This window comes from Mytilus californianus, unplaced genomic scaffold (assembly GCF_021869535.1).
Source record: "Mytilus californianus isolate M0D057914Y unplaced genomic scaffold, xbMytCali1.0.p SCAF_18, whole genome shotgun sequence".
NCBI classification, from domain to species: Eukaryota; Metazoa; Mollusca; class Bivalvia; order Mytilida; family Mytilidae; genus Mytilus; species Mytilus californianus.
In genome coordinates, this window is record NW_026262666.1 from 11,505,183 (window position 1) to 11,517,250 (window position 12,068).

Below are 12,068 nucleotides of genomic sequence, written 5' to 3' on the forward strand. Positions count from 1 at the left end.
AAAAAGAATATCTATACATGTAGGTCAAAATAATATTTTCAATCCAGTGTGAATCAATCATCAGATTTTCAAAATCCTACACACGAATGTGTAAAATCTGGCTTGCTTTAAAAGTGTTATGAAAACGTTTACAACAAGCCAGGGGGAGTCTGGGAATTGGAACAATACTTTTTTTGACAATCAATGCTTTTGAACGGGGACATATGGTTGGAAAACTACCTAAAAATGGCTGGATCCGCCCTTGTGACATAATGTCTCTTTATTGTAGCGGTAAATTAACAAAACTTCACATCATTTGTTTCGAAAGTTAAAATGTACGTCAACGACGAATTTTTTGTATTTCAGTCTTATAAACGGAGGAAAGGATTGTTTCTGCCTTCAACCTATTAAAGATGGAATTCTGGTTAAGTAAACTCTCAATTGGCATCAACACACGATAACCACCAAACAAATTAAATGTTTAAGTAAATTATATTTTGCATTTTAACCAGGGAAATAATGACCTTAAATAGGTCATTATTATATGCTTTGAAGCATATTTCATTGAAATTTGATATCGTCCGGGTTGAATCTTCGAAAGAATGACCTATTGTTCTGAAAGATAATAACTCCATATAGGTATATAAGTCCTCATAATATAAGAATTCAAGCACAATTCCTCCCGTTAGGGTTTTGGTATCATGGAAAGCATCATAACAAAAATACCGAACTCCGAGGAAAATTCTAAACGGAAAGTCCGTAATCAAATGGCAAAATCAAAAGCTCAAAGACATCAAACGAATGGATAACAACTATCATATTCCTGACTTGGTACAGTCATTTTCTTATGTAGAAAATGATATATTAAACCAAATAAAACTAAAGAAGAGACTTTCCTGACGTTGCATGTGTCTTATCGATAAGACTTCCTTTGACGATCCTATAAAAAGCTATATAAGATCTTTCACAATCCAATCGCAGTTCTTGACCACCGGTTCGTACTGTTTCATAATCATTTTCTCTATATACCGAATGACAGCCGTGTAGAGAATAAAGGCAACATAAGAATACCGCTGCTCAATAGAAATTATTTGACGAAGCACAAACAAATCCGGGTAACAAACTAAATCCAAGGGAAACACATCAACTCTTAGAGGAAAACAATGGAACAACATAAACACTGAACTACAACAAAAGCAAACGCCAACATACAAAGATACGAGTAGTCTGTTAATAACTGCCAATTTCCTGACTTTGAACAGAAGAAGTGGCGGGAAAAGACAATAGTTGTTGTATTATTTAATCGATTTAAAGTACAAACTTTTATATTTTGATTTTAGCTCAGCATGTTTAGAATAAAAAAAATCGCAAATTTCGATTTAGTGCGTTTTATAGACACCCATATAATTTATAAACAAACAGAAAATACACGTCCTTCAGACTAATAAAACAATATATACACAATCTATACTGTATATCTACATATCATAAACTCAGTATTTCGGATATAGCATGAATATTAGAAATATTAATTCTTGAAAATCGCATTTTTCGCGGTAAAATATGTATCATTTTATGTTTTGCTCATATATTGCGGAAGTACCAACGAGCGTTACATGACGTTTCAATTGAAAACAAGATTTGTATTTGCATTTTTCAAAATAATGCTTCAAATGTTGAAGCTAATACATGATATCGTATCTAATGTTATACATATATGGAAATAAGTAGATGTGGTATGAGTGCCAATGAGACAACTATCCATCAATGTTCAAATGAAGAGGATGTTCGAATATATTTATCTGAACACGTGTTTCGGAACTCAAGGATCTTACATTTTAGAATAAGTAAATTTAAGCGGGCATGGCATGATCTTTTTTTTTAAAAATGTATGTTTTTACATATTTTGTTCTTTTTAAATATTTAATAATCTCATTTTTTGGGACGCTTGAATTAATACATAACGTTGTCAAGTCATTAATGATTGCCTTTTTTGACTCACTAGAGTCTTTCCATCAGCAATAAACACATTTATTCTAAAACTAGCCATTGGCATGATACGGATTGATTTCTTCTCGTATAATTTATAATAGCAGATGATGACCTATTGTAGTTGTTTGTTTTGTTCACAGATTGTGGCAATATAATGGAAATTAATGCGACTGTCATACAAGTGAGATATTTAGCTAGCTATAAAACCAGGTTTAATCCACCTTTTTTGCGTAAGAAAATGCCTCTACTAAGTCAGGAATATGACAGTTGTTATCTATTCGTTTGATGTGTTTGAGTTTTTGATTGTGCCATTTGCTTATTGACTTTCCGCTTGGAACCTTCTTCGGAGTTCGGTAGTTTTTTGTTATTTTATTTTTTGCTATCCCATAATTTCATCTTTATTTATCAAAAGCTATGATGTGAAAGATACTGCACAACTAGACATAAATCAAGAGATATAGATAACCCTGAAAATTTCAGAGGTATGTATTGGAAAGTTATTCTATGTTGTTATTGATACAAGACTTTCAAACTATTAAGTTAAGAGAAATATATCTAGCGATTGCCAAATTGGCTTTAAAATTAAATCAAGGACAGCAGACCACATGTTTATCCTCAAACACTTAATCGATAAATATACTTATTGACAGGGAAGAAAATTTTATGCATATTTTATTGACTTTAAAAGAGCTTTTGATACTGTGATAAACCCAGCTATCCTTACATTTGTATCATAATGCTGAGGTCAGACATTGGAAGAAAAGTCTGTCGTATAATTTAACACATGTATACTCTCAATAATTTTATAGTAAAAGTAAATAAAAAACTATGTCCATGTTTCAACTCGTATATTTGGTTTAGACAAGGGAATGTTTTAAACCTCACCCTTTTTAATCTATTCATAAACGTTCTACCAAACTGTTTACTACGCTATCCTGAAAGTTTATAACTCTGCACTAGTCGCATTGACTCTCTTATGTATGCAGATGATGTCATTATTGTAATTTTCAAAATCGGCTGATAGACTTTATAAGCGCTAGAATACATTGAAATCCTACTGTGATACATGTTATTAAAATGTGAATTTTAAAAACCTAAAGTTTTAGTTTTTAGTAAAGGTGGACGTCATATACAAGGACCATTCTGTTTTAAGAATTAATTAATTGAAACTGATTTCAGATATAAATACCTTAGAGTTATATTCCAGTCAAGTGGCCTATTTAATCGTACATAAAGAAGTCCCATTTAATAAATCTTTAAAAGTTTCATCTTAACTTAGTAGATTTTTATCTGGGTAAGCTGCTAGTTTTACAAGACATTTACACATGTTTAAACCTTTTATTTTGAATGGATCAGATATATCGAGAGTACTTAAAACTGACTCTGTATCTTATAAAAAAGATGCTATAAATATACTTGGAAAAATATACCGTTACAATGTTGCCGATAAAACAAACTTAATGTTGTGTTAGCGTATTTTATGCGTAAATAATAAAAGTACAAATGTTGCTGTACTATCAGATTCAGAAAGATCTCCTTTATATTTTTAGATTGTTATATCTATAATAAGCTGTTTACATAGATTACATCTTTGTAACTAAAATTTATTGAAAAAATCTTTTATATTTAACAAGAATATGCATGCAAATAACACTGTGAAATGGTAGTCCTCTATTTATTCTAGAAAAGCTTGAATTAAAAGAAATAGAGTGTTAATAGATTAAAAAAAATTATCATGAAAAAGTTAGGGACATTGTGTTTGATAGCATGGTACAATGAAAAGGATCCTGTTACAAGAAAGCTGGATTTCAAATGAAAAATATATTTTGATATTTAAAGTTTTTAGTAAAGACAAATATTATGTTAATTTCGTAAAAGTGCAATCCAATTACAAGGTGAAAAAGAGCGACATAAAAAAAAAACTATAAATAGGTCATAGAGGACTTGCAAATTTTGTTCTCATAATGATTTATAAGATGAATTGCATTTTTTGATAAACTGTCATCATACAATAACTTTCGTGAATTATTGTATGCACAAACTGACGCACACTGTTACAGTTCTAATAACTAAGACTGCAAATCAGAATTTGTATAGTTAATGACCACTAAAGATAATTTTTACTTGAAAAGTTAAGTAATTTCTTATTCAGGGTTTTTAATTGAGATTCAAAAAGTCTGTAATTGGCTTAGTCTCATTTTGCTTATCTTTATATATTAAAGTTTAAATATAATTCACATTTATCTACGTATATGGATTATACGTGTATATTATGTTGATTTATAATGTATGAGTTGAAATGAAAACAATGCCTTAATAATTTAATGCGTCTGAAGCGCTTTTCTGGATTTACCTTCATTAGGAACGCTCAAAGCCGAATATTTGAAAGCCAAGGATTTATAAAAATCGAAACAGTTGAAGATCTATGTCGTGAATATGGGCTAAGAGACTTTAGAACGTTATGTTATGTAATTGTTTCCCGTAATTTCGCGCACACTATTGTAATGTAACGTAACGCTATTGTTACGTATCTTATCATCTTAGAATCATAAAGCATCTCAACTAGCAAGACGTTATTTTCTTTCACAAGTCTAACAATTTTAATAACCCTCAAGATATTGGTGCCGTGACAAAAACAAATAGAGATGAGTTCGAAACTCAAAACAGTACGAGCAGCACATCGACGAGCAGTAATAAAGCTACTGAAAAAGGAGACCCGACAGAAGAACCGCAACAAGATGTTGTCAACCTGAAATCCATGATGGAGCTTATCAAAACCAAGCAAAAAACATTGTCCGATCTTAATGAGATGATTTTGGAAACTATTGAAGAAGAAGAAGACCTCGACGAAGAAATTGAAGAAGTTGACAGATACGAGTTAGAGTTACAAATTGGAATTACGAAAATTGAGAAACATATCAAAGAAGTTAGTCTGTCAAAAAATCAATCCGCATTAAACCCTAAAGCACCAGATTTCATATACACTAACCCCAGCGTGCAAGAACATTCAAATCCGATAAATTTCAACTCAGAACAAACAAGTGTAAGCCAGTCAAGCATGCCCACCTCTGTATCGTCAAGTCATTATAACAAATTGCCTAAACTCAACCTGCCCACCCACTTTCGGCGGAAATCTACTAGAATGGTCAGCCTTTTGGGATTCCTATAATTCTGCCGTACATGAAAATCCTTCATTGAGTGACGTGCAACGATATAACTATCTAAAATCACAACTTTACGGAGAAGCTAGTTAGTGTATATCGGGAATGCAAATTACTAGTAAAAATTATAACCAAGCGAGAGATTTGGTCAACAACACAAAATAGTTAACGCATACATGCAAAACTTGCTAAATTTGCCTGCACCAAAGCCCGGAGTTAGGGGACTGAAATCGTTCAGTGACACAATAGAAATTAATATACGTGAACTAGAAGGAATTGGTCGATATCAGGAATCGTACGGAAGCCTATTAATACCACTAATACTTAACAAACTTCCATGTTTTGTCAGACAAAACATTTCTCGATACCACAGTAATGATGATTGGGATATTTCAAGTTTACGCAAAGCCATAAAGAAAGAAATTTGTATTCAAGAGGCCGCTAACGCCAATGCTATTAAAACCGATATTATCCCCACCGGATCATTCGTGACAGAAACTACAAATAAAAGATGGAGGTCAACAGGGTCTAGAGATAGTAACGACAATGGTAAATTTAAGAATAAAATGCCGTGATTGTTTTGTCAAAACTCGCATCACCCAAATGAATGTACAAAGATCACCGATATAAACGCCCGCACACAAATTGTAAAGGAAAAACGAGTTTGCTTTAACTGTTTTTGGTAGTCACAAGGTTTCGGAATGTAAGGCAAAATATAGTTGCCGAAATTGCAGTAAGAAACATCATAGCAGCATATGCCGTAATAATTTACAAAATAGAAATTCCACTTCAAATGAAAATAAAGCCTTCACAAAACCTGTCAATGAAGATGTACTAAGTACTATAGAAATAAAGAGCACCGCTATGCATTCTGTCGTTACAGCACATACCGAAATTTTATTAAAAACTGCCGTAGCGCTCGTATGGTACCATGATGAAAGTGTTATGACTAACATTCTACTCGATGAAGGCGCTCAAAACTCGTTTATTTCTCAAGAATTAATAGAAAAACTCCATATCAAACCAACTGGTATAGTAAGCATACAAAGTTCTGCATTTGGCGGGAAAGAAGGTGAGGTACGCAACCTGGAGAAATCAACATTATTGATTGAAACCGAAAGAAAAGAAAGAGTTCCAATGGAAGTAATTATTGTTCCACCGATACATATGAAGAAACGGGTAAACATCAACAGCTTGTCCTATTTACGAGGATTACAACTTGCCCACCCAGTCACGCAGGATGAAAAGTTTAACATTTCACTACTCGTTGGAGCAGATTACTACTGGTCTTTAGTACAAGATGAAATTATTTGAGGTGACGGACCAACAGCGGTTAAATCCAAAATAGGTTATTTGCTATCAGGACCACTGAACACAGGTACATACACTTCACAATGGAACTCTACGATGATGAATGTTTTAGTGGCGCACAAACCCGAGGAGTGCGATTTACAGAAATTTTGGGAAATTGAGTCGAGCGGATTAAAGACGGATTCTGACAAAAACACTTAAAATGTACAAAAACTACTGCTTGAGTACCAAAACTCTAGCATAACTTTTAAGGAAAATAAATATGTCGCAAAACTACCATGGAAACCAGATCACCCAGAGTTACCCACTAATGAATATGTAGCAAGAAGGAGGACCCAGAATGATAAATCTACACGATAAGATAATCAAAGAACAGGAGACGAAAGACTTCATAGAAAAGGTACCCTCTACAGAAATCGATTGCGAAAATGGACGAATCCACTACATACCGCACCATCCCGTTAAGAAGGAATCAAACACGACCCCTATTAGAATTGTATATGACTGCAGTTGCCGTGGAAATCCAGATTTACCCAGCCTAAATGACTGCCTATCTTCAGCACCACCTATTTTGAATAAATTAACAAACATTCTTACAAGATTTAGATTAGGAAAATATGGCATCACAACAGACATAGAAAAGGCATTTTTACAAGTAAGACTTGACAATGAAGACCAAGACGCCAGAAGATTCTTTTGGTTGTCCGATTCAACTGACTCAACAAGTGAATTGATAATGTACAGATGTAAAGTTGTACTTTTTGGAGCGACGTGTTTGCAATTCATTTTAAACGCCACTTTGCTAAAACATATATCGATGAATCCGAGCAAAGTATCTTCAATTTTACAAGAAAACTTGTATGTTGACAATGTGATTTTCTAGCATGGACTCCGAAGAGGCAGCAGTGAAATACTTCAATGAATCAAGAGAATTACTCAAACAGGGAAGCTTCAACTTACGGTCGTGGATGTCAAACAACGACAAACTCAGAGATTTGGCACTATCGGAAAAAGTACTAGATGCAGACAAGGAGACGAAAATATTGGGGAAGCGCTGGAATGCAGACTTAGATACACTCAGCTTTGCCGAAACGAAACAATTAAAGATGGACACTCAATTGACCAAACGTGAACTTTTGCGACAGTCTTCCGCTATTTATTATCCGTTAGGACTACTTGGACCGATCACCATTAGAGCAAAAACACTTATTCAGGAACTTTGGAAAAAAGGATATGCATGGGACGAGACACTACCGAAAGAAATTGAAAACGAATAGACCTATGTAAAGAATGACATCTTACAGTTAACTACGAAACTTAAAATACAGAGATACTATTTTGCAAACCATGACGTGGAAACCAGCGACTCTACTCTACACATTTTTTTTTATGCAAGTCAGAAAGCATACGGAGCTTCCGTTTACTTGAGTTAAGGCACAGTATCGACACTTGTTATCGCAAAGAACCGTGTTGCACCGTTGAAATTCATAACTTTACCGAAATTAGAATTAATGGCTGCAGTGATCGGAGCACAACTCTCAAAAGATGTAATCCAAAACTTAGGGATTAAAAGAGCAGTATTTTGGAGCGATAGCCAAATAGTTCTACATTGGATCACCTCATCGAAATCGTTAAACAAGTAAAAAATCGTGTTAGTGAAATTAACGAATTAAATGAAACTCATGAATGGAAATATGTACCCACAGAAATGAACCCAGCTGACCTACAAACACGTGGTATAACTGCATCGCAATTTGAAGATTCGAAACTATAGAGGAATGGACCCCAGTGGTATAACGGACGAGCGTAAATGGCCTTCGTGGACAGGAAATATGAAAATAAGCACTCAGCTATCCAATATCACAGGAACAGAGACACACAGAGTTGACGACAAAATACCAAGTGATCCGCAGGGAATATCACAAATCATAGATGTTCCCGGTATTCTGATCTACATAAACTTTTAACTGTGACTGGTAACGTCTTGAAATTTGTAAAGAACTGTCAGAAACAACGTCCCTATCGACTTAGGAGTTCACAAGGTGACAGGAAACTTAAGACAATTCTAACAAAAGAGGAAATTTCATTAGCTATGAATTTATATATCAAAGATACACAACAAGACAGGTACGTGAAAGAGCTAGAACATATTTCGTTAAGTCCGAAAGTTAAATCACTACCGCATGTACAACAGTTACGTTTATAAAAAGAATTGTACACCATATCCGGATTTCGACAATTAATGTCTCTTCAGTGATGTTAGGGATCGAAACGGTATTTGGAAGGCCATATAATTTACCTCAATTTAGGATAGACTCTTGAATTTTAAAGAGTCGAAATAGGATGAACGGATCATATAAACCCGAAGGAAAATATAATACAAGCCCAAACGAAAAATATATATATAAGTCTAAATTGAAAACAACGTTCAAACATATGATTGCGTTGGATAAAAACCGCAATTTTTATACGTGTGCATGTAAAACAAATTTCTTGGTAGAGGGGTCTAAAAACAGCATAAACAACAATTTCCAATAAGACCCAAAAAAGTGAACAAGTCTATTTTAACAAAACGTATTTGACTAACAGGTCGAACAACTGATGTTCTTAAACCCTGCTGACTGCCATTGGCGATTGCCAAATAAATTGATCACCAGATCTAACGAAATAGATCTTAATATTAATTTAATACCAAACAGAAAACAATAAACTTGTGGAAAAGATCGTATACCACAAACATGAAGTGCAACAATTTGTACACCATATCCGGATTTCGACAATTAATGTCTCTTTAGTGATGTTAGGGATCGAAACGGTATTTGGAAGGCCATATAATTTACCTCAATTTAGGATAGACTCTTGAATTTTAAACAGTCGAAATAGGATGAACGGATCATATAAACCCTAAGGAAAATATAATACAAGCCCAAACGCAATAAACTTGTGGAAAAGATGGTATTCCACAAACATGAGGTGCAAAAATTTTTACACCATATCCGGATTCTGACTATTAATGTCTCTTCAGTGAAGTTAGGGATCGAAACTGTATTTGGAAGGCCATATAATTTTCCTCAATTTAGGATAGACTCTTGAATATATATATAAATTAACAAGTCTAAATTGAAAACAACGTTCAAACCTATGATTGCGTTGGATAAAAACCGCAATTCTTATACGTGTGTGTATGCAAAACAAATTTCTTGGTAGATGGGTCTAAATACAGCACAAACAACAATTTCCAAAAGACCAAAAAAGTGAAAGTATATTTTAACAAAACGCATTTGACTAGCAGGTCGAACAACGGATCTTCTAAAACCCTGATGACTGCCATTGGCGATTGCCAAATAAACGGATCACCAGATGTAACAAAACCGTTTAGCAGGGTTTAAGAACATCCGTTTTTTTACATTCTAGTCAAATGCGTTTTGTTAAAATATACTTTTTCACTTTTTTGGCCTTTTGGAAAATGTTGTTAGTGCTGTGTATATTTAAGAAATAATTCATGGGGACTTGAATATATCGTGATTTCACCACGGGTTGGCCCTTTATGACAAATATTTTACCCTGAGTGATAGCGAGGGGTAAAATATCGGCATAAAGGGACAACCCATGGTAAAATCACGATATATTTAAGCCCCCATGAATTATTTCGATTCTAATAGGACAAATACGGCAATTCTTTTGGATCGAAGCGCTCTAGGTGAAGGCAGTATTTGCCGTTCCCATAAATAAACGCACTATTAAATTGACGAAAAAGGACCGAGCAAACTGAATAAATGGCATGCTTAAACTATTTACAATGACATATTTAGATAGGTTTGAATGAATCTAAATGATAATTGTATTTATATATCTTATATGGAAACAAAAAATGGCTTATATAACACATTTTAGCATCGTTTGTTTACGTTTCCTTGTTGTGATGATTTTCTGTTTCACAAGCGTGTATTTTCCCGTAAAATGTTTTTATTCTTACGTCATCGTTCTATGACGTTGGGTAGCTCATTCATAAAAAAGCATATGACGCGGGAGTACGATCGGAACAGCCCAAACAATATATTCATATTTTACCACGGGTGTGTACTCAAAGCGTTTGAAGAACGTCATGTTAGAAATCTTGATATATTCATATTAACAGGATATAATCTCTAAATAATGAAATGAAGTTTCCATCTCAAATCAATCTTAATAATTTTAACTCTGAAAGTGACCGTTGTTGGAATTAGACATGTACATAACAGAACTGATCAGGATATTTTCTTTGCCAAAACGAAAGTCTTTCTTATTCCAGATGATTGATATGCACTTTTTTATTTGATTATACAAGTATGTTTAAGGCTAAAACATCGAATAAACTGTTCGTAAAATTTTGGGTTAATTGTCAAATTGATAACGATTCCAATTTTGCTGTTGGTGTTTGAGAATGCTTCTGGTATTTTGTTTTATATTCAATAGTTAATACTTACAAAGAATATATAAGTGTTGGTTTAAATTTTTTTTAGAAATTATCGATCCAGACTTTGGGCCGCTGGTTTCTGCCTCCATAAAGACACATTGAATAAAATATATTCTGATATAATTCGTTTTTTTTTCTTATGTATACAATCATTTACGAATTACTTGTTATTTATACTTTCCGTGAGAAAAAATGAAATGTTTGGAAATGATATTTATCATGAAATACGCTTTCGACGCATGAAATGTATAGTGTTTTTTGCATTTACGTAGCTTAAACTGTCCCTCAAGTAAAATGTATTGCTTGACAAGATTGAATGAAGAATTGAATGTTCCTAATTTTGTAATTATTTGTATTCAGGTTGAAAATAACCATTGGATGGAGAGTCTTCTCATTGGCGCTCAAACGACATCTTTTTATATTTATTATAGTGAGCATCCTAATTGAAATCATTAAAGTGATGGAGTAACTTATCTTAAAAATCCATTCAAAATATCTTACGATGAAGAAAAAATGGGTAATTTTTGCACGAGAAAACAAACTCAAGACGGATTAGATAACTTGCCAACGGATGTATGTCGAAATCCACCATACAGCGTAGATTGTGTAAATAATATGCAAAACTTGAACAGGAATGAGTTGATTGTGTTCAGTAATAATGATCAAGTTGAAGAAAAAAGATATTCAGCAGTGAAAACGGAAAAGGCAATATCTTACCAGGTGAATAAAAAAAGACATACATCGGCGAGGAGTTCAACAGAAAGAAAAAACATTCCACATGCGAATGTACATGATGATGGCATGAAAAGCGGTAAAAAATGATATATTCTCAACGTGTGTTCATTGAAACTCCTCCCTGATATAGGAATAAAGTCTAAAATGCTAATAACACCATAAATTTGAAAAAAAAAACAAAACCCAGATCTAGATTTTTAAAGAGGGAATTAGAGAAAGCCTCGTAGGAAAGCGAGGATAAAGAATAATTGCCATTCATTTTTGCGCTTAAAAGAGGGACGAAAGATACAAAAGAGATATTCAAACTTCTATGTCGAAAACAAATAGACAACATCATGGTTTAAAAAAAATCCACAGGAATGTTAGATACAATTACCCTGCAAAGGCATTGAGTGTCGATTTTTACCGGTTTCAATAAAGAAAGAATGTCAAAT

At 33.5% G+C, this 12,068-nt stretch overlaps 1 protein-coding gene across 1 annotated transcript in view; it reads left to right on the forward strand.

Moving 5' to 3' along the window:
- Positions 1-4,780: 4,780 nt before the first annotated feature.
- Positions 4,781-12,068, forward strand: part of LOC127726813 (uncharacterized) — a 78,744-nt gene continuing 71,456 nt past the window's right edge. Inside the window, exon 1 of the mRNA XM_052234266.1 lies at positions 4,781-4,901. Coding sequence (XP_052090226.1) covers positions 4,781-4,901 — 121 coding nt within the window. The remainder of the gene's footprint in view (positions 4,902-12,068) is intronic.